Below are 26,873 nucleotides of genomic sequence, written 5' to 3'. Positions count from 1 at the left end.
AGTCATTCTCAGTTTAGTTACATCTGAAGCTGCAAACATTATACTCGCTGATTTTTTTAAATTAGCAAGTAGAGAACATATATATGCTGCTTGGAAATGTCTTAACAATGTTACCACGAACAAAACCCTAATGTAGCATGTTAGCGTGCTACGTTGCACAAAACAAGAAAAGTTGGCTCCTGCGAGGGTGCATCAACCAAAGAATTGAAGACATTATCATTTTGACCTGATGATGCCGTTACAGTCGAGATCACAGCAGGATTCTTCGCACGGACACCACGAAAGTCTGAGCAAAATATCAGAGAGATATTTCAGTCTGGGACAACCAACATGGCGGTCCACGCAGCTACGCTGCAAACATGGTTTCATGCTAGTAGAACGCATGGCGCTGCATGAATATATTTAACACACATCTGTTAAAGTAGCAAAGTTTTCTGACCTGTTGTGAGTGAATTCAATATTTTTGTGTCAGTTTCGATTATATAGATTATTAAGTATTTTAGATCAGAAAAAAGCAATAGAGGAAAACGAGGAAAGATCACTTTTATTGAACGGTTGACATGTCCGCGGCTAAAAGTGTAGATGCAGTCTGAAATTTCTACCCCTACGATTAAACTAAAGACGAACAATATTCTACCAGTCCATTCATTTAACAAAAAGGCAGCCATGTGAAAGGTGTAATAACTAATATGACGATAAAGTAAATCAATCATGGCATGACAGAAAAGGCAGAAAAAGAAGTAAAACATTGACACCCCCAACCCCACCCCCCACCAAAAAAAAAAAGGAAAGATAAGGAAGATAAACCACCCTATGAAACTGCAGGAAAACATCTGCCTTAATCTGTCTGTCACACCTCAAAGAGAACGTCAGTCATAATGGTGATAAATGCAAACATAAAATATGCTGATCATATGTCCAAACCTCTCAGAGAGAAAAAATAAAAACATGTGAAACGACTCATATTTACATCAGTGTATAATACAGAACACTACACAGCTCATTTCCTCTGTTATAAAACAACAGTGAAGTAAATGACATGGAAAATATACAACAGTACAGCTTTATCAGCTCAAATAAAACTTTTGAGAAGGTCACTGAAGCAAACAGAACAAACGGAAATTCTTCTTCATGGTCAGATGGATTTTTGGCCCAATAACCACACAGATGACTAAAATGTAGCTCCTAATGTTGAATGAGTGGCTATTCTACTGACAAACACACTGTGTTTCATTCACTTTCTGTTCCAAGAAAACTAAGTTTCTACATTAAAATATGAGTTGAAGTTTTTTTTTTTTTAACTATTACAAAGTCAAGTTTCACCTGATCAGCGATTCTGATTCCGTCTGACTCAACATGATCTTGAGTAATTTGCCCATTCGTCAGCTTCACAGTGGTGATTTTGATGTTTCAGGCTAAATTTTGTGTTGAAATTGACAAAGTGACTTTTTACAACAACCTCAAAAGTAAATGGTGAACTATCTTAGAGTATTGTGGCTTAGACTGGCAGTCTAATACAGAATTATGGAAGAAATCTACACAATAGCACTATAGCAGAAATACTCATTGTCTGTACTTTAGAAAAGGTATATTATACTGTCATCCCTTCCTGGGTAATTTGCCAAACAGATCAGTTTGCGTATTGCTTTTTCTTCTCACAATAAAATACAATTCAAACATTGTCGAACTAACATCCAGGATTTCCCATCTGATTGTTTTGTTCATCGGCTGAGGCCTCCGTGAGAGTATGTCGCATAACCGTTTTCGGGATACAGAGAGAGCTCCTCTGTGCTGCTGAGCCCATTGTTAAGCTCTGAAAAATATGACAGAAAAAGTTTTAATGATGCTGTAACTCTCTACTGAGCAGAATTCACATATTTTGCCATCAGTGATTCAGCTGGATTACACTAACAGCAGGTTTTTATATACTATATAAAGCATTACATCTGCCTTTCACAGACTGCAGGACAAAGCACATCTCTTTAACTTGGACTGCTCATGTAACTTAAGTGGATATTTACCAGGTGTACTGCAAATTACAGGGTAATTTGGAGTTTGTACCGAGACAACAAATGTAGATAAGCCCAGTACAGATCCCATGACTGCCTGTTTTGACATGTGTTGCAAGTATGTGTTACTGAGTTTAAGATAATTTTGTAGAACAGCAAACGTGTTCACTCACAGGAGGTCTACATCTGAGGATACATTAGTTAAGTAGCCTGATGTCACAGATCAATGACTGAATGATGAAAATTCAATGGGGGAGATTTGGGGTAAAACTTTAAAATGCCTAAATTAATAAACTTTTATTATAAATGAATAAATTATTGTCATACATAGAGAGAGAATAATAAAAAAAGGCCTTCTTAATAAATATTACTGGCTGGAGCTGTTGTGAGGAAGAGTACACATCCAAGCAGAGGAAGATGTGAAATATCACAGGCTGTTGTATTGTTCTGTTGCTATGCTGCGTGGAGAGCTACTCCAAACTAACATTATAAAGCATCTACAAATTTTCAACCTTTCACTGTTGTACTTTAGTGCTTCCATTACGGCTCTGAACAGGAAAAGAAAAGCCTAAGAGCTCATACTGCATAGGCCAGGCCTCCTTTAGTAAATAAGGATAACAGAGGTTCACCACCTTAAGATGCAGCTCTGAAGTGTGAATTGTTTTTATTTAAGCACCACCGTGTGGTGGGATCAAAAACTGCACTCAGGCCTTCTCCCACTTTTCTGAGTTGCATGCAAATCCTTATTATGCAGTTGTGACATGGTATTACAAACTTAATAATGTACTGTAATAATAGCTGGATGTATGTGTGGCCACCACAGGGGCTGATTTGTCTGTATTTACAAATGGATGTTTGCACAGTATTTCCAGATGTGACTGTTGTCAGAGCCGCACCTGAGAATATGAGCTTCTCCTTCATGATATTGACATCCCGACTGGATCGTCGCGTCACAGCGCTCAGCATGATCTGCTCTGGGTTATAGTTCTGCATCCCGCTCATCCTCCACCTGTTACAGCATTGCAAGCGCATGATTCCACATGAGGCAGTGATTCCATCTGTGTCATTACACCATTTAATACAGTAGTAGTGATACACATAATATTATATACATCTAATGGTTGCACAGTGAAAAACAAGAAGTAAACAAGTGCAGTGACGGAGAGGAGGGAATCAGCCTTTGGGTGTTGGGCAGAAAAAGCACAAGGAGGACAGACAAGGAGGCAGAAACAAAGGCCAAGGCAGTGGCAGCAGTTACCTGATCATATGATAGCTGACAGATGCCAGGGGGCAGCAGAGGAAGGTTGCATGCAGATCAGGCAGAGCAGAGTAAGAATGTCAGAGGAGAAAGAGAGGACAGGGAGACAGTAAGAGGTTACAGCACACAGAAGAAAACACGGAAACATCCAGAAGACAAAGGACAAGAAGGAAAAAAGACAAAAAAACAAAAAAAAGGAAAAGAAAGAGAAGAGCAGAATGAACAGTCAGTGTAGAAGCAGCAGACAGTAAAAGGCCAAAGCTCAGCTCAGGTCCAATCAGACTCAGAGGCTGGTGTTTGCAACTTCAGCTTTTTTTTACATTTGAAAATTTGTTACTACTGACTGTGTGTATACGTGCTGTTCCAGCACAGCGTCAGCCAACATTTAGATTATAACATATGATATTTGATCAAACGTGATTTTTTTTTTTTTTTTTTTAACTAGGCCAAAGAACACAGCATTTATTGTATTTCTGCAGGAAAAACACCAAATGTGTTCACTAAAGAAGAAATTATATCAATAACAATGTTCAGCCATAACAAAAAAAGACATCACGCTGCATGGTGATACAAAGACCTAATAATTAATTTATACCAAAGAAATAGTTGAAATGAAAAGAACGACCTTTTAAATGCTGTGAGCACCACAAGTTTGTGTGATTTGTGTGACCTGACACTTTCAGGAGCCTGTGCGCCCTGGTCACAGGTTGTGTGTCTCTACTGGTTATTGTGTAATTCATAAGAAGAAAAGCAAAACATTTAGATGCTGATTTACAATAACCAGATGAGAAATATGGTGACTGTAATATGAAAACATTTCTGTATTGTTTTCTCTGGGGCATTAAGTGTTCTGTGGTCGTATGTCGGTGGCTTCACAGTCCAAACTGTACTTACTTCTGAAAACAGAAAATCCCTATGACTACGGCGAGGGAGACCAGATCTGAAGAGATCCAGATGAAGCTGTAAGCGCTCTGGCTCTGCAAGACAAGGAAAAACAGAAAAGTTGTTTCCGGTCAGCACCACTGGAGGTCACCATCAACATGCTTGTATCCTGAAGCTAACACAAGGCACTGACTAAGGCAAAAGCCTGCTAGACAGCTGCTTTTGAGTTCAGATCTTTGCCCTTGTCTCAACCTGTCTCAAACTCTTTCCCAGGGTCCTGTTGTTGTCTAACGCCACGCTGAGCTCCCTCATATTTCTCTGCATCCTCGCCCTCGGGTCTTGCTGGGCCCTCGTCAGTCTCTGTCCTCTCTCCTGCTGTCCTCTTGTCTTGCTGTGTGACCTTGTATGTCTGTGTGTGTCTCTGTGTGTGTGTGTGTGTGTGTGTGTGTGTGTGTGTGTGTGCGTGCAATAGAGAGAGGAGAACTGTTTACCATGAGCCAGATGGGGTAAGGCACCTTTCGGAGGACTTGAGGGGCATCAGAGGACACAGAAGGCACCCCGCTACACCACAGGATGGAGTAGAGCCAGGGCTCATTCACTGGGTAGACGGTCACACTAACATTATTGGCCAGATACTCCCTGGGGGAAGGAAAAATACATGTCAGCACTGAAAATAAAGGTCCTCTCCCTTCCACTCCTTGGATCATCTTACTCCCTAGTCACAACACTCTGCTCTTACATGATCATTTGCAGGAAATACTGCCACTTTAAATCCTGTCTGTGCATTAGAAAGACGTGCACTGTCAAACCATGTGAATAATAGGCTGTGTATGCATTTTAATATACGAATTAAAGGCCCTGGATATTATTGATGCTGATTTTTTTCAATCAGCTTCTTACTGTGAGTGATCTGGTCCTAACTGACCACACAATTAGAGAAGTTTTGGTTTTTACACAGGAGTGATTTTTGGATCTTTTTGTTGTTTGTCTGAGCTCTTCTCACCAGTTTAAAGAGCTGATATTGTATATTTCCATGCAGCAATCAGAGTTTTACACTGTTTGAATCAAAGTTCAATGATACTTGTTGGCTCGTCTGCTGATGTTTCCAGCAGAGTCAGTGCAATGTCATCAGACCACACTCACACTCACACTCACAAGTCAGAGTCACTGACAATTAAACTTAAAAATATTATCTTTAGATTTCTTTTTTAGGTGTTTAAACAGATTTCGCTCCTGTAACGTTGTCGGACTCACGATGGACAGTTTTGCAAAAGGATCTGAACTGATGCGGCAGAACCAGAGGGATCCTTTGTTTTATTCCACACATCCTTTTCAAAACTTGGCAAATATATTACCCACAATGCAACACACACGCCAACAGCTCGGATGGAAATTTGGGTGTGTTCTAGTAGTAGCAGCTAATGTAGCCTGGCACTTCTAGCCATAAGCAGAGACGAGGAGCTACAGAGGTCTGGTTCACTTAGAGAAAAGATCACTTACCTTCCTAACTCCACATCTGGTTTTTATTTTATTTATTTTTTTACATTTGTACACTTGTAGTCTTTAGATCCAACCAACACTGACTCAAGTGACATCACTTGAGGACATTTATCACACAGCTCACTCTGGAGCAAAAAGAAGTGTTTATACAACTTTTAATATCAACTCTCTTAAACTTTGGAAGAGATTTGAATTGACATTGTTCCCATGGTTGTTTAGTGCCTTAATTGGTTTGTAGCCAAAACACATTAATTGGAACATGAAAGACATTTGATATCAGGTTGTAGTATAGTTATACTTGAATTAGCTAAAAAGTAAATATATAATTTTCACGAGAGAGACGCCGAAATTACATCAGAGTGATCATTTGTTTTCATCATTTGATTTTTTTTCAGAGGTTGAAACAAAGCTCCCAGTCGGCTCTTTCATCATTTTTCGCTCCATCCTTGTTGCCTAGCAACAGATGCTCGCTCTTACTGTATGTCTCTGTGGTTGGCCTTGCCGTAGTGGAGGGTCAGGCTTGTAATTCCCCTCTGCCTTATCTCCTCCACAGACAGCTTCTCATTTGTGGTCTGCTGAAGCCCTCGCACCTTCCCCCTGTCGGTGTCTGGGGTCCACGTCACCTGGCAAAAACACATATGACATGGAAATAACCTGATCAGACAGAATGCAGCATGGGCTTCAGATTCAGAAGATGTTACAATGTTATGGAAAAAGGTGCTCCTTGCAGGATTTTCAGTCCTTGCAATAGTCTGCAACACTATGTAAATGAAGTATACTGTAGGACAATACCAGTAGCTTATCTGCTCAGTCACAGCTGTTTATATACTCATGGTTTACTCAGGTTGGACTACTACAAGCAGCACCTTTAAGTGATCAAAGAATGATTGTGAAGGGACCTACAGTCCTCACCCGCTTCTGGGAAATGCCTGCTTTCTGCACAGCCCACAGCGTATCCATGAACCAGCTGCGGTGGCGCGGATGCTCTGGTGGAGGCTTGCGGATGTTAAGCAGTGCAGAGCTGTTGGACCTGGCTGCCAGACGCAGCATCTCCACCAGGCTGCAGACTGTCTGGTTGCCTATTCTGTTCCGCTCCCTCGCTGTCAGGGTCTTTACTGTCCAGTAGGGGTCGCTCTGGACGCAAAGGAGAGCAACAGAGATCCAGACACTGAGACGTAATGGCTCTACATACACTATGCTCTGTAGAATGACGATAGAATGATGGTGTATACAACTTATACAGCTCATTTGTGCATTGCTCATTCATATCTCATGTTTTTATGTGTTTACAAAGACAGCACATTGCCTGTTCTTCATACTGTGAAGGACTTTTAGATATTAGATTTTTATATTGTTGATATATGAATTTTCCTTTTTTCTTTCTTTTCTGCATCACCAATTTAATCACAGTAAATGACAGCATACACATATTTATTTCCATTGAAAATACCCAGTTTGTAATCTTAGATCTCAGTCTGCTTCAGCTTTAAAGGGGCTACATGAAAGTTTTCTCTGCCACCGAATGTTGTTTCTTGACAAGAGCTTCAGCCATTATTGTCTGTACAAGACGAGAGATTATAGAGCAGTTTTACGTCTTCAGGCCAGATCGGAGGCCGCAGTGAGTTGCTATCAGAAAGTGACAAGACATTTTAGCTTGTTAGCGTGCTAACTTCAGTAGAAGAACATTGCGATTGCTTTCCAAGTGTAAAGCTATTAATGCTAATGCTGGCTAAAAACTGCAAAACTTATTAATAGCTCCTTTAAAATAACTCACTTTCCTTCTGCAAGTATATTCCATAACTGCAAAATGTTGTCAGTTTTAATTATTGGAAAATCAAATTTCTATAAAGCACTTATTTATTTCTATTTATCATGTTTTAACAGTAAAAATGTCCATTTTCACAACAATTTATGCTCACTATTTCTTATTTATACTAAATATTCCTTGTATCATATTTTAAAATGACACTTTCACCACTATATCAGAGTATAGGGAATGATGTGCTCCCAGGGAAAATGACATTTTACAGCTGTGATGGTAAATGCATTAATGACATGGAGGTGAGCTGATGTGAAGTAGGTTTCAATACCTCCAAAAACCAATGGCCTGCATTTAGAGAGCGAATCTCTGTCCAGTTGAAGAAAGAGGTGTCATCGAACTGTCTGGCTGGAAAGACCTTACTGACGTCTGTGGTTCGCCTCAGCGTGTGGTCTCGCATGAGGAACGGAACCCCATCCACACTGGGAGGGACACAGTGGTCAGAAAACATTGCACTTTAAATCACATATTTTGTTGCATCTGTCACATTAAATCTAATAATTTCTACTAAACAACTTATATCTGAGCTGAGGGACCTGCATGTGGAACATCAGAGCAGCATTCATTAAATATAAATAACTCAGGATTACAATGTTATTAATGTGCATTTAATAACCTGATAGTGACGTCGGCCTCCAGGGAGGTGGCTCCATGCTGCAGGGCTCTGTTGAAGGACACCATGGTGTTTTCTGGAGCCAGCTGGAGCAGAGAGGAGACAGACAGGAGGACTACTGTCAGTCACAGTGTGTAGAAAACACACGTCAACAGGGAGCGGTACAATTATAAACAACATATAAACAGAGTGTATGATTTATTGACATCACATTTGTGTGAAATGATTAAAAGCCACGCACATCTATGCATCACCCATGGTTTATTTATTGAAATTATTTCATGCAAAACATTTTTTTTTGTTTCATAATGTCTTTATTTATGGTTTAACCTTCTAACTCAGTTGTTCCAAACCTTTTCAAACTCATGGCCCACTTGAAAATCTCAAAAATGTTAACGGCCAACATCCAGCCCCATAACAATACAGAGGCTAAAATAATACATTCTCAGAGCAGTTTTTATTCTAATGATAACGAGTGAACATTCAGGCCTGAACTGAAAGCAGGGGAAGCTGGAATTTTCTTTTTTGTTTGATCAAAGAGATAATTATCCCAATTACCAACAGACTACACACTGCCCTACACAGTCAAAACACAGTATCTTTTTAAATGACTATAAAAAAGTATTTCAAAAAATAGAAATGTTTCATTTCAGGGCAGAATACATCACGAGGCCATTCTTATAGATGGGGCAAATACAAAAACAGGCAAAAAAAGAAAAATAATTAATCTCCATATTTGTGTTAATGCATAGTCTAATTGCTCTTTTAGCTTCATTAATATACTAGCAGGAGGTGGCAGGTCAGTGATTTTAGTTTTTAAAAAAAAAGAAAATGATCCAAAACATTGGTCTGTGATTTATTCAGAACCTGAGGTTAGCAAAAAGGTGATTTGTGTTACTGTGTGTGTGTGTGCGTGTGTGTGTGCCTTTAGGGCATTGCAGGAAAACACAGTTCTAAGCATCACTGTGTTCAGTATTTACTCGGTTCAGTGTGTTGATGACTGTCAGTTACTGAGCTCAACAACAACAGACTCATGTACTGTACACAATTACACAATAATACATTTGAACACCACTTTTTTTTTTTTTACACTTTTATCCAGATCCAGGCAGGTCTTGGCCGTTGATCTGTTAGTCAGTCTGGCAAAGCACCAACTCACCATAGGAGCTCCCCGTCGACCAATGATGTCTGGTCGATGTCTGAGGCTGTCTCGGTCCATGATGCAGGGGCAGGTGAACGTGAGTGGTGCTACGTAGACAGCCAGGAGGATAATGATGTAGATCAGTAACACCATCATCTGGAAATCTAAGAGGGAGGAGTGAGAGCGTTTTAAGAGTCACTTTATTCATCTTCTGATCATGTCAGCGACTTATTAGGACAAAAAGCTTTGTCTGTGTTGGTCGGTAGAACTGTTTTCAGTAGCAGAGGGTAGGGGCGTTCCTCAAAGGGGAGAATGATTGGCTAACGCCGGAAAATTCAGACAATTACCGGAAAGCACTGGAAAATCAATTTAGCATCAGCAAACACAGTGTGAATCTGAAATATGTTCACATGGTTATGCAATTATTACATGATAGCACCTTTATAATGTAAATGTCATCCACAATAACTGTGATGAAATATATTTGTCAACAACCTTTTTTGAAGAACACGAGATGTTGGAGAGACAGAAATGATCATTTAATAACATCTGTGACTAAATTTCCACACAATCTTGATGATGAACAAAGATGAGACTCAAAGGAGTCTGAAAATAAAAGCTTGAATGAAATCTCTCTATATTTTCATTGACAAAAAAGAGGATACAGAATTACATAGACTGTTGTTTCAAACAATGACCTAATCCAAATGTCCTTCTTCCATTTTTGTGCTGCTCATTTCTCTTCCTGTGCGTGCGACTCAACTTCCTGGTGATCTGCACACTAGCAGCACACCGGTGAACTTATCACCAACAGTACCAGCCTGGACCTAGCAACTGTACATACAGAGACGCTACGACTGCAACAGCTCAGGCGACGTAGTGACAGGAAAAGAACATGGTTACATGGACTTAGTAGGGATGACATTGGGACACTGGGACTCGCTTCAAATACAATGCCACCAGGAGAGAGAAGCCACAAACCTGAAAAGTCATCAGCCCAGCCAGCGATGTTGGCTAACCCTCTGCTTAAGAAAAGCTTGTTTATTCTGGAGTGAACATTCTATCGGTGCTAAAGCGTACACAACATTGGATAACATTTACTGGTTATTAAGGTGCACTGCATATTGTGTAGAAGACTGGTTTTGGGTTTGAATGAATCTTAGTCAGCCAATCAGAAGAGAGGCTCTGACATCGACACAAAACACCCTGTTCTTGACAGAAGTTCAGAGAGATGTAAAACTACCCTGAGGTGGTTTTTGGTATTCAAAATCAAAATGCAACAACTTCAAATGTAACACTGGAAGAGTGTAAAATATGTGACCTTTAAGATGTAAATATAGAAATGATCTTCATCAGTCCTTATGTATAAACCAAAGAAATGGAAACTGAGATGGATGACTGGGGATGTTAAGTCGCCACTTACTGGATCTCTCTCTGCGGACCACATATCCAGCTACCAACCAGCTGATAGCTGTGACTGTTGCCAAGGCTCCAATGTGCAGGAATGGAGCTGTGGACTGGCAACAGAACATAAATATAGAAGAGTGGTGTCAGTTGGTGGTTACTCATACTGCACAGTGCAGATTTGAAGACATTTAGATAATAAATATATGTGTCGGAAATAGATAAACAGGGTTCATTCGAGTGAACAAGTGTGTCATAAAAACTAACATATGAATAAAACTAATATATGTATATAGATGTACTAGGGGCTGATATGGTTTTTCATCAGGACTATGTTGCTGATTCACTTCCTGTGATTTAATAGCCATATTTACAGAGGGAGCCACATTGCGAATACACCATGCAGCAGTTGCTCAACATTCTGGTATATGTGTGTGTAAGATTTCAATTTGGACACATAACTGGAAAATCCTGAAAGGAATAGTTTTGGGAATTGAAGTGATTCGCATTCTTATAAAGAGTTAGACGAGAAGATTGATGCCACTCTCAGATCTGTCTGCTCAAAAGCCAGCAGCTTGTTAGCTTAGCTTAGCATAAAGACTGGAAACTGGTTGAAACAGCTAGCTGGCTCTGTCTGAAGGTAATAAAATCCACCTCCCAGTACTTTTAGATGTGTGAGACTATTTCTTGGCAAGAAACAATGGCTATGTTTCTTTATGCTAAGCTAAGCTAACTGGATACTGGCTGTTCATTCATATTTGATGGATAGACAAAAGAGGGATATCAATTATCTCATCTAACCTTTGCCAAGAAAGTTAATAAAAAATATTTCCCAAAATGTCCAACAATTTATTTAGGTTTGTCAAAACATAAACAAGATTGGACAGTGGTGACTAAAACTGTGAGATATTAAACTATTCAACCTATAATTATCCAAATTATTATGTGCAGCTTTCATAAATCCCTGTTTCTTTAAAGTGAAACAAACACACCCCATTGCCCCATTATAGAAACTCCAGTTGTAATTTATTGCACCCATCTTTAACCGTCACATGCTGTAAGCTGATGACCGACCTGCAGTGAGACCAGCAGGATGTCCCACTCGTCTCCCCATACGTCATCAACAGAGATGACACCAGAGACAGTGGTGAGCAGTGTAGCCAGCACTCCAATCTGTGGAGGTGAGACGCACAGTGATGAAGTCAGGTTTTATTTCAAAACTGTGTCTGTGGATCAATTGATGGCGACAATTTAAGACGTGAATCACAGCACCTTGTGAACCCAGTAGAGGTTCAGCTGCTGACCCAGGGATATGTGGAAGAGAGCTAAAATCTGCAAAACAAGCAGGATTCAGTGAGTTACAGCTTAACGGATCAATAAGCCAGTCCACTAACATTTAGGGGAAAACACAAGTGAATAATACACATAACACACGTGGCAATATAATGGCAACACAACAAGGAAGAATGAAAAGTACTAATAAAAAAAAAAAAAATTCAAATAACTAGATTGTCAGTACCATTTAGAAATTGAAATATACATATGACACATATGTGCTAATTGCAGTGGTTTGGTGTAATTATTTTTTCCAAAAGACACTTGCTTCAAAAACTTGCTTGAGCTTTAGATATGATATTTACCTAACAGAAATAGGGCCAGGACCCTAAACATAATGTAGTGTTGGTAAAAATGAATGTTAGCCAACCCTGAATATTGATCCCCAATCTTGCAGCATACAGACAATAAAGGAACAAATGTGACTGGTCCTCTTCTTCCTCATTACAGAATCTGCATAATGATAATTGTTCTATGCTAAACATGTTGAGATGTTTTTGTTGTTTTGTAAATTGATCAGATTTTTTTTTCTCCAGCGTATTAAAATATAGAATTTGTCTTTCCAGTATGAACAGACTCCATGTGGGAAAGCAGTCAGGCCTCAATTGAAATGACAAATTATTTCTTCTATCTTTGCTTTGGATACCACTGACCCTCTGTCTGTTTCCTGTTCCCAGGTAGTTGGTATACTGTATATGAAATCAAAAACAAAGCAACAGCAAAATTGATGGCATAAAAGAAAAAGCAAGACTGTTACCAGTAAGAACGTGATGTAGCTGAATCCCACGGTGGTGGATGCGAGGATGGGGATCGTCTCATCGCTCCATTCTCCAGAGCGGTTGTATACGGACCTGCAGTGTGAACAGATAAAGGCTGACTGATCTATGCTGATCCCTAGTCCCATCCTCATCAGACATGCTGGTCATAAAACACAGTCACACAGTGAGAAAACTCACTCACCAGTTGAACTCATTGAAATCATTTTGAGCCACCAACCAGAAGTAGGCCCAAAAGAGAAGCAGAAGGAAAGAACTGCACAAGATGATGAACCATGTACACTCCCACTGTGGAGGAAAACACAAAACACATTTCACTTTAGTCCTCTATTCCGTAAGAGGAATGGAATAACAAGCTCTGAGGAAAAAAATTTAAGCTCCTATGATCAATATTTTTATGTCAACAATGGATCAAGTTCTTATGTGTAATGTGGAAAGTGTCGGTCGTAGTGACAAAAGCACAGATAATTATCACCCGAACTGAAGTTTCCCTCAGCTCAATGGAGCCTCACAGCAGCTTTTATTTCATTGTTTTTGGTTTTATGGCAACTTCACTGTTTTGGTTCAGTCCAGCAGCTCTCTTCCAGATGCAGCTGTTCTCTCTAATCTCTCAAATCCCTCTATGAACTATATGCTGAACTATAGGTGACAGAAAATGAATGTTGTGTAGTTTACGTCTGCTGCTCGTTAGTGGCCAAAAGCATCTGTTACTGCTTTTTTATTAATTCCCCAATTTTTGCATTTTTACACACGCAGAAAGTAACGTTTAGCTTGGCTGACAAAACTGCAACACTATGAACCTGACTCACTACTCCCTATATAGTCCACGCTTTTGTAGAGTTGTCCGAATGTATAGTGAGAATCATTGTACCCTATATAGTGGACTCATAGTATCCCACAATGCATCGTGAAAAGTAGTGTACAACTGATGGTCGCTAACCAAGCAATATATAGCATTATGCGTTGCGCTCGTGTTGAAACGGAAATTTACATAGATTGTAGTGTCAGAAAGTGTTTTTCCATTTTACCGATGAGCTCATTATATAGTCCTTTACATAGAACTCCCTGGATAGTGAGTAGGGAGCAGTGAATGAGTGAGTGATTTCGGGCAGTCATGGTGACTGTCGCTCCTCAGGCTACTACCCACTGCTTCTTTTATTTTTTCGTAACAATCTGCTGTTGACGACTTGCAACAGCAAATGTTTACAACAGAAAAAGTGTATTGATCCTTAGAGGAGTATTATTTCATGTCAGCAGGTGAAGAAGTTCTGTAGAAAGCCAGTTTATTAACCTTGTCAAGTTTCCATGTTATTACTGAAACATGTTTTCTCACTGCCAGGTTTTTTACCGAACAGTCTTCTGGCATCACATGTGGGGCAAAGGTGTAGAGGAGAGTTTGTGCAGCACTCAAGGACTCTTGCTTTCAGTAGTTAACAGGATTAGCAGCTAATGCCATGTGAGGGGAGGTGCAGAGTATGATAGGCCAGTCAACAGATCCTGTTGAGGACTGATCAGCTTTGCGCCCATCATGCCTGGACTCACCATTTCCAGCAGCTTATGTAAGAGGCTGGGAGTCAGTTAGATGTGTGTGCAGGTAAAGAGCAAATGGCCGCACTGATGAGGCTGCGGAGACTTGTGAAGGGTCTCACTCTTAGTCGAGAGAGGAGACATGCATCGGGGAATATCTCCTAATCTGATGCAGCCAGTAGAAATATGACAGCACAGGCTAAGATATGACAAGTACCAGGGGCTGTTTTTAATTGGCATTTTTAATTGGTTTAGCAGCTGCCTGAATGTCAGGTGACTGTCCATGGCTATGAGGCACTGAGCCAGAGTCACATTGTCAATTTAACTCATGCAACCAAACAACCATGGAAATCTTAGTCCTAACAGTCACTTTTATGTTTCCCAAAATGTGTGACTTTAAAATATAATTCCTCCCTAATATTCATCTTTGGAAGTTTCCTACATCCGGGTATCTACTCCATCTCTGGTGGGCTTGTATTAGATGAAAACATCTGAAAGACATTATGTGAAGCAGTGGGTATGTGAAAGAAGCTATAAGATAAATTCTAGCACATTTATGAAAATGTCATCAGGTTATTAAATTCCCTGATACACCCTCATTTTCCAGATTTTGAAAATTCTCTGTTGTCTGTGTCTATGACTGGTTGTTTGGTAGATGAGGTTTCAGGTTGAGGGTCACAGGTGGGGTCAGAAGACGGTTGTGACTACAGTAATCCCTGGCTGAGAAAATCTCCTTGGTGAAGAAAATGGTGACAAAAAGAAGCTTGTCCCTCAGTAAACACTGTCAAAGTTCCCACTAGCAAGACATTAAGATCATTACTGCTCCACCGGCAGGGACTAGCTCTGACAATATGGACAGTAAATCCTTGAAATGTGAGTGACAAAAATAACCATCCTGGAATATCTGTGTGTGGCTAATCCACATAGTTAAATGACTGGTGCAAAAACTCTCCAGTGGCATAAAAGCAGCCCCACTCAATGATTTGTAATAAGAGAGTACATCATCCCTGAAGTATAACACAAGAAATACCAGAAACAAAACATTTTAGGGGTTCGTCATACTGTCATACTTCACTTCATCCTTTCATCCAAAGTGTAGTTACCCCCAGGTAACTCTCATTATGCAGTACACTTCATTTTCAGAGGAGCTGTGTGATATCTGAAACTTTGTGGTTCCTCCATCTCTCCAATTAGAACTGCTGGTAGCCCCCGTCTGACAGCGCTCATAAATCCTGATCTATGTGCTGACTTCACCATATGACGAACCTCCTTCCTTCTTTCCTCTGCTGATAAATACTGTATAGAATGGCCTGGATCAGACAAGGTCAGTGTCAGCTGAACATGGACTCTGATAAAGCAGACCAGGGCAAATTAAAATAAAGCAGCATGTGGTTATGCAAATATAGACAGTGGATATATTACATTACTATTTTTATTTTATGGAAATGTATGTTTGCAATACTAGAACAAAGTGGAACTGAATATTAGAATTGGACCATTGCTTCACTAGATTACGGCAATTAATTAATGTTGTATATCATATGTTGCATCATCAAAATGTTTAATAGATAAATAGCTACTGTGTGCCAGAACTGCCACTTCATTACCTTAGAAGCTGATAGGAGTTAGCGAACATGTTACATCGAACATTATACATGTAGCAGACATGGAGCAACATTAGCATTCATTGAAGTGAACATACACTCCCGCATGGTGGGCCTGAGAGCGCAACGCACGGCAACGCACGGCAACGAACGGCAACTTAAGAAAACACATGCAAATAGACAAAACACAAACAAATTCAGAAAACATCTTCATCAGTTTGGCAACTCACAACACAACAGAAGTGTTTCCAGGGGACATTAAAATGTGATGAACCCAGCTGCGACACGTGTTGTTCAATTCCTTGTGATTTTAGAAGTTAAAAGCATTGAACAACAAATGTGTCCCAGCTGGGTTCATCACTTTTTAAAGTTTTTTTTAAAGTTATTTTTGCCTTAATTCCAATAGCAATAGCAAAAGCTTCATGGTACAAGTTGTGAGTATTTGCACAGCGTTTGTTTATTTGGTTATGTTGTGAGTATTTGCAGCACGTGTTTTCAAATTGATGGAGATGTCTATTTGCATGTTTTTGCAGGGCACTGAGCTCTCAGGGTCCATGGACGTTTTGCCCTTTACCAGCTCTTCAGAAAAAATATCAGGCTCTTTAACTGTTAGATGCTCCACTATGTTCACCAGCCAGTTGCTAACTTTATCTGTCTGCTGCAGGTCAGGCAGCGTACAGTCATCAAACACAGCTGCCTGCTGCAGCTGGACACGAGGTTGGTGAGAGCAGTGAGAGTGAACCAGAACAGTGAAGTTGTGGGTTGTAGAGCCACAACAGTTCGCTGAGAAACGTTGAGAAAAGTCGCCTCAGGGCCGAGTGTGGGTTTATCACTACGGGTGACCTCATCACATTAAAGTTATAGGCTACACTCCACCCATTGTTAATATTAAATTATTGATTACTGCAGCTCTAAATGGTCATGCACACAGTTTCTTGGACTAATACTGCTGTGGACCATGAGGCCAAAGTGCACAGTTGTCCCTAGACACACAGGCAGAGGTTCAGCACTGATGACTTCTAAAAGAACATTAAGTGGAAACACATAGAAGCATTGAGGCTGAAATCCACCCTGCAGTAAGACACTGACTCTGTGTAATAATAAAATCAGTCACACATCACTGTGCTGCAGAGTACACAGACAGCATTTCAGAGCATGAATGCTAGCCTCTCTTATGTCTCTGTGACAAGCACAGCCTGTGTGACCACATGAAGCTTTGTAAACGGAGAAAGAGAGAGAGAGGGGAGAGAGAGAGTGAGCATATCATCAGTAGCCAATACACTCCCTCAATAATGGTCTTATTTATGACTGAGCCACTGGTTCTTTGTGATAAGACGTCCAGCAGCAGCAGCAGCAGCAGCACCGTCTGCCTGGTGGACATCCAACACAGCTGTGTGTCTGGCCCTGCTTTACACATTCAAACACTGCACTGATTCTGTTACTCGCTGTACTGGAGGGACTGTTTTCCCCAGTTAGCAGGCCCTGGTCAGGAAGTCCCTCAGGGATTCAAGAGAAAACATAGGACGACATCGACATGGATTTTGTTCTAGTAAGTATAATAATTAGTTTTGATTTTGGTCCTTAATCAAAACAAAGCCTGCCCAACATCTTTTCTAAACTCATAAGATGATGACAGACTTTATCTGAATTGGCAGGGATTTATTTTCATAAGCTTCTTGCAGGGTTATTTTTCTGAAGTGTGTCAATGGAGCGATATACGATGCGGGGCATCTAAAATATTTCCAGTTAGGATGTTAACAGTGGCCTAGGGGTCGACAATATGTACTATGTGGATTACAGTATTCCTGGTTTGAAGAATATATACTGTTCTTTAAATTTAAAAAATGGCCAAAAAATAGGCAAAAAAAGAACAAACAAACAAAATAACATAGTCAAATGATGAAGCAATTTTTGTTAAAATAAAACGTACCTAAATAAAAAACTGAAGGGAAATACAAGGTACAAAAGGAGCCTATGATGCCACAATCAAAATGACTGCGTGTATATTGGGTTTGCTGTTGTGTAGTTTTCTGTTGCCTTTCACAAAGCATGACCTATTTTTTTTTTCTGGCCTTCAGAACCACAAAATGGAAAACAGTTCATTTATTCCTGAGGTATGGTCAGGTTTCAGTGCAGCCTCAGCAGGATTGTGTAGTCTCAGTGTCTCTGTTTTGTTCTGCTGTATATTACGCCAGTGGACACACACACTCTACTCAATCTACTTGCTTTACATAAAAGCTTATCTAATGATCTTTGTAAAGAAACTAGAATAAACATGGAAAACATGCTAACATGGAAATGCAGAATACAAACTGCCTTTGTTCTTTCTTAAAGTCTTTAGATAAACACACAGTAGATGTTCACACACATCTCTCTTAGCGAATCAATCCTGCCACTTGATCTTATCATTTAAACCTAGTATTTGATCAGACTTAACTTACATTTTATTCATGCAGTGGTGTAAATGTCTGTTGTCTGTTGTCTAATAGCATTAGCATTTAGCAAATATAGCTACACTTACTGCTGCTAAAGTTTGATAAATAGTTGGAAGATGATGTACGAAGCCTTTGTCTACTTTCTGTTATTCCGCGTAGCTACTTTAGTTTTATAGTAACAGCTCGTTTCAGCTTACTGAAGGAAGATAAATAAAGCATGTTGGACACAGCGCTGTTTGACATACAAGCTGTGGGTTAAAGGGAGAAAGATCAAATACAGGGCTGGGTATCAAACCTCTGACTGAAATGTGTCCACAGCACCTGGTATTGAAAACTGTCAAGTACTCCAACAAGCATTAGATGTCTGATCAAGTTCATAGTAATGTTAACTTATTCTCTAATCAGACATTTCAAGATTTAAGAATATTTGAGGCCTTTGGCTCCTTTTGTTTGTCATTTGTTTGCACTGTATTTGCATTATTACTTAAAAACTCCAAAAAATAACCAGCTTTAATCAAAGGTTTATGATATTATCCATCTGCAACAACATACCATAACAATGGTGCTGTAACACAACAAGGTTGTACCAGTAAAAGTAAGGTATAGCTATATTTTGATCACTATACTAAGCAAATAATATTAGTATTTTTCCTGTTTGTTATTATGGCATCCACACTCAGTGATCAGAGGTATTGTCTTACCCTGGAGCTGTCGTCTTGGGAACGCTGGTAGCGTTTCCAGCGGCAACCATAGATCCCAGTGACAAAGGACACAAAGACCTGCTTCTCATAGACCTGTAAGGGTTGGTGTTTCACCATGCTCCTTCAGCCTCAACGCACCACCAGTCTGTTAACATCCCACACAGGACTGTGAATCCTGCAGGAGAACAAAGTGTTACTACGCAGGACAAGCTTTCACAAAACAAGCTCAGTCTTTGTACTTACAATTACATACAGGTATATTTTCACAAAACAGCGTGGATATGTTCATAGCCCTGGGCCTTGTTTAGAGTAACAACACCTGTGAGAGGACGTCAACACACGATTCAATAGTGAGTCATGTCTGGGACAGACATAATAATATGGTTTGTGTCTCACTGTCAGTAGGTCAGCCTTTACTCATCTAACGATTTATGACAGTGGAAAAGTGGCAATTAGGCATTGGTAAGGAGGTAAAGCCTATCTATGGGTATGACTTAATCCTTCAACAAGAGGAACATCAATAAAAAAAGTGCCAAATGGAGACAGCATGTTGCCCTCAAATTCACTTCTGCCTCAGAGAAAAGCTTGTTGCCTTGGTGTCAGGTAAAAATGTCTTGGCACAGAAGGCGTTGTTTTTCATGGTTCTCGGGAGGAGCTGCTGCTGCGGTGCCTTGTCTCTTTCTTAAGGCTCATTTACTGCATAATTTTACTTCATGTAACCGACAGTAATGTATGTCTTATTTATATAATGTCTAAGAATAAATATCCATGTCTCCTCCTCTCCAAAACAAACAGACCCAGTGATTAAAACCTAATAAAGCAGTTTCACCTTAAAAATCAGTGTTTCTACGAGGCTGTTCGGTGGACGCAGGAAGTTTCGGAGGAGCTGGGAACCGAGCTGCTGCGAACATTTGCTCAGCTAGTTGTTCTGATAACTTAAGATCCAGACATCTGATGACTGAAATCCTTCATCTGGTTCAAATTCATGGTTAAAAATGACCAGTAGTCAAAATGTGTCATAAAACTGGATAAAAAGTCAGTTTTTGACTGCTGCAGGCAGACAACCTGAATGCTAACCCATTGATCCAAATTACAGATAGGTTTGAAAATTGCTGGAAACATTTGGGATAATGTAAGTAACTACTAGTCATTTTTAGACATTTTAAAGCAGAAAAGTTCCATATAAAAAAATAATTTTTGCACAATACTTTGGATTATGACCAAATACCTGAAAAACTAATAGCATCCCCACCAGCCTCAGCTACTTAGTGATTAGTGTTATTGTGATTAGCAAATGCTAACATGCCTTCTGACCAAACGAATGAACAATGGTGCACCTGGTAAATGTTAGTATTGGTTTTCCACTGGTAATCATACAGGTAAATAAAATCAGTTCTGATATTCACACTAAAAGCTTCAAGTCCGATCAGTAAGGATTAGGATCATCGCAGTGTTTTAAATGCTCGGAGTTCTCTTTTCTGACTGACATGGCTTACTGCAGAGAGGGCTAAGTAAAGATACATAATATTCTTTAAGCCAAACTGTGACTGAACACCAGACTATGCAGTTGAATGGAAATGAAGTAAAATTTATTTATACAGCACTCTTCACAGACATGAGTCACAAAGGGCGATGGATAAAATGAATGAATTTCTTCCAGTCCTTGTATGTCATGTATACTGTACACACACATAAATCAGATTCCAGTAGCAAACCCTGACAGATAGTACTGGTCTCCACCTGATGCTCAATGGCGGAACAGTTTACAGATGCCACTGTTTAAAAAGGAAGGCTGAGGGCAGACTGATGGACAGTAGATCTAATGTTCTGAACCAAAGCCAAAAGTGGACCTGATCAGAGAGTGCCAGGTCACTCACACCGCTGGCTGATGTTACCGTCTTAAAACAAATCGCCATCAGACTGATTTTGTCGACGACTTTGAAAGGCTTCAGAGAGGGGCAGCTGCAAGTGTCACTGGTCACAATCATGTGTCCCCCTGCAGGCAGTGTTTTACCCACATGACAACAGAGGATGGATGAAGCAGACACCTTTGATGCTGCGGTCACAGGGACAATAGCACTGTGTCAGAAAAACAAGCCTTCCTCATTCATTTCAATGAGACCACTCCGTTGGTACAGCAGGGGTGGAACTGCAGAGGGGTCTGTGGGGAAATGACAACAACCCATCCTGATCCTCACACCACTTATTAAGACGGAGCCATTTGGTGCTGTTGAACCCACAGCAACAGCCACGATTACCAATCCCTGGACAAGTCCATTGGCATAAAAACTAAAACAAAACCCAGAGGAAATAAAATGTTTACTATTTTCCTGTTTATCTTTTTTTGATAAAAGGTAGCAATGAAAGGCAATTTCCCAGATAGATAAGGGTAGATAAGGATGTGTTTCCTAGTGAACGGTCCATAACAAAACAAACTGCTCCTTTGTCCTTATCTGAGTCCTATATGAGCAGAGCGATTACAACATGGAGGTGGGACCAGACTAAATTGGTGTCTGGCTGTATCTGTGTAGTGTAATGTTCACCCTCTGTTTCCGTGTCACTTCAAGATTTTCAGAAATTCAACAGGGGAAACAAACCTGGAACAAACCTAAGCTTGAATCAGTGAAACCTTTGACCTGCTGGTGGTGCCAGAGGGAAAGTCACAGGTGCACAAAAATGGAAATCCATTCAATAGCTGTCGTGTTTTTCAACCCTCTGATACGACCCATAGGAGTGTCATTTGAAATATCACCTCTATGGTGCCAGGCGTACTGGACCTTTATTGCCATGGTTACACAAATTGATGGTTATGGCTTTTTTTAGGTTTAGGCAAAAATCTACTTGGTTTGGCTTAAATACAACTACTACAACTACTTCCTTCCTCTTTGTTGCCATGGTTACAGTAATAATAAAGTGGTTTTTCAACTTTGTCGAATGGTCTTGGATAATAGAAGCAACATAAATTCACATGTGAATTGAACACCGCTCTCCTGTATCATAATCCTGTGTTTTGTTCACCCATCCATCCATCCACCCCAATCTCCTCCTGATGTAAAGTTTGTCGCTCTGTATACTGCGTCACCTGACTTCTCCCGTTGCTCCTGCTGTAATTACTTCAGCCACTAGATGTCGCCTACCAACAAAACGAAACTATGGGTCATAATAACCTGCTGCACAGATGACCTATGGACTGGTTTTTTTACAGGAGGACAGTGTCACTTGAGGAGAGGTCAGAGGTAAGTGACCACAAATGTACAAAATATCACACTAATCCATCCAATAGTTGTGGAGATATTTCTGGACCAAAGTGGCGGACTGACCTAACTGAACTGCCAGACCACAGGTACATGCAATCTTGGCCTCCTCTTTCATAATCAAAAGGTAGTATATTTTATTGAGGGTACCATGTTAAATTTCCCAGTGGGTATAACAGACTAATTTAAACTTGTAAATAGCATCCAACAGGTAACTAGTTTTACGGGAATTGCCTTATTGTTGTTGAACCACCACTGACAGGAAAATGGCTTGTTATGACGACATGTGTCCTAACCAATGTTCTTATCTTCAATTGGTCAGTGCTGACACCTTGGCAGCAAATCTTGTTTTGTGATCAAACTAGGCCAGATCTGGACATGTTGTATGTCAATGTCTTCCATTATCATACTAAAATAAAATGAGAATATCTAAAAAAGTAACAAAACCCCAATACAAGGTTTTTGGGTTTTTAGTGTCACATGTTATAATACTTGTATCATGCATTGTATAATGCATTGTGTGTCCCATTCAGGAATTCTCAGGGGATAAGCGTGAGTGTTTGTTTAGGATCCAGTGCTAAACTTAATCTATACAACAGTCTTCAAAAGGAGGAAACTGTTGAGCATACACCTTGCAGATCTTCATCCTTTCACTGTTGACTGGTTATTATATGGGAACTTCCAGGCCTGAGCGAGCATTCTCCTGTATTCAGAAGAGTTGGCGGACTCCCAGCATTCATGTCCTGACCCCATCCTCAAACAAGGGCCAACTGGAGCTGAAATCACAGGGGCCTTATTCCAGCCAGGTTGGCCTATTGTCTCTGCAGCTTTCTACCACAGTGCTGTCGTCACAGAGCTGAGGTCAGCATGAGGTAAAATAGAACCAGTCAAGTCTGAGACACTAACTCCATATAAATTATGTCTGGTATGTTTTCATTAAAATGGCGCAAATATGGAAAGTTTGTCTTCCCATATCTGATTCTCCTGTCCAGTAAACACAAACGGAACATAAGGAAATGAAATTGATTTAGTCAGAGGTCGTTTCCTAATGTGGATAAAATGGAAATGTTTTCTCAAGAGGCACAGGTAAGTGTTTCTGTCTGACATCAGGGATAATGCTCTGGTAGTCAGACATTTTTAATGAAATGAAGCTGTGCAAGGAACAAAGGCGGTGCTTGTTGCAAGTCAAAAATACTACAGAGATCCAAGGAAACATGGAAGTGTTACTGCAAAGTGATACTTTTTTTTTCTGGATTGTAGACGCTTGACACTTGAATCTGCCATCATAAACTACAGTTCCTTTAAAGGAAGGTCTTCAACACAACCTCTATTTACAGTTTAACCACTGTCGGTAAATGCACACACACAGTTCTGAGAACAAAAGCTTTTAACGTCAGTAAATGTCATTTTTGATGAACCTGCATTTACCTGATATAAATCCACTTTAGCTGTCTCATGCTGAAACCTGAAAAATGAGTGGAGACCAGGATGATACTGCCCCCATCCATAGGGCATGAGGGGTCATTGAATGGTTTAATGAGTAAGAAAATCATGTGAATCATATGCTGTTGCCTTCACAGTCACCAGATCTGAACCCAGTTGAATACCAATGGGAGATTTTAGACCAACGTGTTAGACAGCGCTCTCTAGGACCATCATCACAACACCAGAGGAGGAAATACCCCCCCCCCCCCCCCCCATAGAGTCAAAGCCAAGTATGATTGAGGCTATGGTGGATGAACTCTTTACTGAGACACATTATGTTGTTTTTTTCCCTTCATTTGTCACCAGTGTGTACTTCATTCATTTCATTGTTAGCTTTTGAATGTAGTTTATTTTGCCACAGTACATGTGCTGTAATGAGTCAGCAGTGTTGGCTGATTTGTTGCTGTACCTACAATAGTAGGAACTCTGCTGCTGATTGGACTCTCAGCTCTAATGTCCATATACATTTTTAATGTGAATTCTATTGTTTCTTTTAGCTTCTGTTACATACTGTGTACAGTATAGTAACTCCGCTGTTTCAGGACAAACCTGTGCTCAACCTGCACGTATGACAAAGCTCCGTCCTGTGGGCTTTCTGCTGGGCTCTCGTTCAGCTGGCTTCAGACCAGGTTCCTCTCACAAACCTGCCATTTACCTGAGAGGACTTTACTACTCCTCACTTCCTTGACAGCTTCCAGAAGTAACCTGGTTACTGTCCCCATGCTCCTGAGGCTGCAGGCACCTCACTCTGTCACACTGGTCAGTGGAGTTAGAATTATGTGCTCATTGAATAGTAATACAATAATCCACTAAATCTCATCCAACCAACTGCCACAGAGCCTCTGCCATATCTGTCTATTCTTAGCCTTTTATCTCGGTCACTGTCGCCTCTTTCCAGGCTTCCGTTGTTCACTCCATCATTAAATTTATATATGCATGCATTAATAATATCCTTAATCTTTCAGTGGATTTAGCCAAAAATAGAGTTTCCATTAGCGCCATGTGCTCATTATCCACAGAGGGAGGAGGCATGAGAGCACTGACCAGAAACAAAGCTGCTTGTCTGCTGCTGTATTTATGCTCAGCTTTTGTTATCAACCTGTGTTCACCAGGTGGTCACAAAACATGGGCCCCTGCTAGTTAAAGTGAGACCTATTGTCCCGCCCTGCACTTCAGCAGCCAAGCAACAGCTGTCAGTTGTGAGGCAGTGTCTGATTCATTAAAGATGATTTGGGTCAGACATCTGGGAGGACAAAAGGACAAACCAATATAATTAAAGCTTGATTTATTTGCTTTGCAAAGATGATGATGTCACCACTCAGTTTTCAAAGATGTTTACCTTTATTTCGATCAAAAAAACCTACAACAGGTCAATAAATCAGCCTTTAAATGTTCTCAATACATGTGAACATAGGAAGGAACTATATGGGAACGGAATTATATATAGTATACAAGGATGACATTTAACCAAAGAGCCTCTATCTATCTCCCCAGTTCAATTTACCATGTCAGAAAAACGGTCTCCATTTACCAAATGCTGGATGCATGATGGGAAATGGAGTCATAGCCAAAATAATTCAGTTCAGTGCATGTGTGTGTTCATGTAACCATTTTTTTACTTTTGTGGACTTCCAAACACTGACATCATCTTTCAGTCTCTGTACCAAAGTAATTTACAATAAAGTTCTGCAATGTTGTGTTACTGAAGCTGCTCAGTAAACAAGCAGTTTCTCTTATTTCACAACTGCAATCCTGCACAAGAACACACGCAAACAAATAGTATGTTGGAGAATCTTCATCTGTATCTGTCTCCATCTACTCTCCTTTCATCTCTCATGACTACCATAATGTATGTATCCTTATGGAGACAGTATAGTGACATTAGACGAAGATAATGCTGTTGCTGCTGATAGTCTATGCTGAAATAAAATTAAATAAAATTGATATGAATGAACTTCAGAAGATGTGAGGCATAGACACATACTTAGAATGAGTAAAGATGAACTCTTAATTCCAGCTACTGAAGGCAAAAAAAAGTGCCAGTGACAGTTACATGGATTAGGTTTTATCAAGATAATCCGACAAAGTGCGCACAAACACTTACCTCACCTCCACGACAGTCTTTTCTATCCCACAGTGTAGAAAACGTCTCAAGCTCTCGGTTAATCGGTTATTTCCATTGATGTTGCCATAATGTCGTGTCTTTAGTGCTGGACTTTACGGATTCATATGACAAGTCTGAGAAGTTACTTTTAGCGACAGTATGACACAAAGCGAAGGCGCACATCAGCCGACTCTACACCTGAACAGCAAACTCAGTTCTAACGCAGCGCGTAATGAAAAATAATAAATGTTCCTGTTAAATCAGAAGCAAAGTCTCTCCTTGAATAAAACACACCATCAGTGTCCACACAGAAGAGTTAAAATCTGTAATCCGTCCGGCACGGTGTGGGCGGAGCTGTGAGGCACACTGCAAAAAGTCCCCAGTCCGAGCTGTCTTTAAACTTCACACTGCACGAGCTGGTGTGTTTAAAACTGGTGTCTTTTTTTACAGTGTGCACGGTGACTGTCTCAGGTAAATGAAGCTGAGCAGCAACTGTAGTTCAACTACCACAAGAGAAGCAGGAGGGAATAATGTTGATATGTATTGTTGTGACGTGTGCCGTGACAGGAACAGATTTAGCATCATTTTTTAAATGGTTAATGAATTGTCTTTATATGCCTTTATAAATCCTGTACTAAAGTTGTAAAGGCTGAAAAAGATCCCTTTGAATGAAATATATGATCACTTAACCTCTAGAATAAAATCAATTTTTAACGACTTACCATGTATTTAGTAGCTTTAGTAAATTATTATTAATCATTTGAAAAAGCCTTTAATTACAGCATTATGGTATTTTAAAGTGATTTAACTTGAAAATCACAACTGAACTGCTGTTGCATTCAAGTTGAAGTTGTAAAACAGGACTTCCTGTCTGACGGGCAAGCTATTCTTCTTGTAAAAATAATGCAGATATGTGAAATGATTACGCCTCTGATAATATTTTAGTTTTTCCAGAAGCTTCTAATCCTTACTCCTGGATAACATGTACAATTAATGTTTGTAAGAAAACATCACTGCAAACATGTG

The 26,873-nt window shown here is 40.1% G+C and overlaps 1 protein-coding gene across 5 annotated transcripts; it reads right to left on the bottom strand.

Annotated features, from left to right (window-relative positions):
• Window positions 1–526: 526 nt before the first annotated feature.
• On the bottom strand, window positions 527–26,166 carry gdpd5a (glycerophosphodiester phosphodiesterase domain containing 5a). Of its 5 annotated transcripts, none has more exons than XM_023417771.2 (17): window positions 25,848–26,166; window positions 19,005–19,179; window positions 12,922–13,025; window positions 12,719–12,812; window positions 11,899–11,958; window positions 11,701–11,799; window positions 10,646–10,739; window positions 9,241–9,386; window positions 8,085–8,167; window positions 7,740–7,890; window positions 6,553–6,783; window positions 6,127–6,272; window positions 4,641–4,788; window positions 4,162–4,244; window positions 3,268–3,282; window positions 2,906–3,018; window positions 527–1,813 (listed from the first exon to the last, which is right to left on the bottom strand). In XM_023417771.2, the coding sequence occupies exons 2-17, from the start codon at window positions 19,119–19,121 to the stop codon at window positions 1,722–1,724; spliced, it is 1,776 nt and encodes a 591-aa protein (XP_023273539.1). In that variant the 5' UTR covers window positions 19,122–19,179; window positions 25,848–26,166; the 3' UTR covers window positions 527–1,721. The 5 variants fall into 5 exon arrangements, with proteins under 5 accessions (XP_023273539.1, XP_023273541.1, XP_023273540.1 ...); XM_023417773.2 differs by having other exon boundaries at window positions 6,562–6,783; XM_023417772.2 differs by having other exon boundaries at window positions 25,853–26,166.
• Between the last annotated feature and the right edge of the window lie 707 nt (window positions 26,167–26,873).

The sequence above is a fragment of the Seriola lalandi genome, unplaced genomic scaffold (genome assembly GCF_002814215.2).
Source record: "Seriola lalandi dorsalis isolate HSWRI2012SDOR001 ecotype SW California unplaced genomic scaffold, Sedor1 jcf7180002054577, whole genome shotgun sequence".
Taxonomy (NCBI): Eukaryota; Metazoa; Chordata; class Actinopteri; order Carangiformes; family Carangidae; genus Seriola; species Seriola lalandi.
This window is presented reverse-complemented; position numbering and strand designations above follow the sequence as displayed.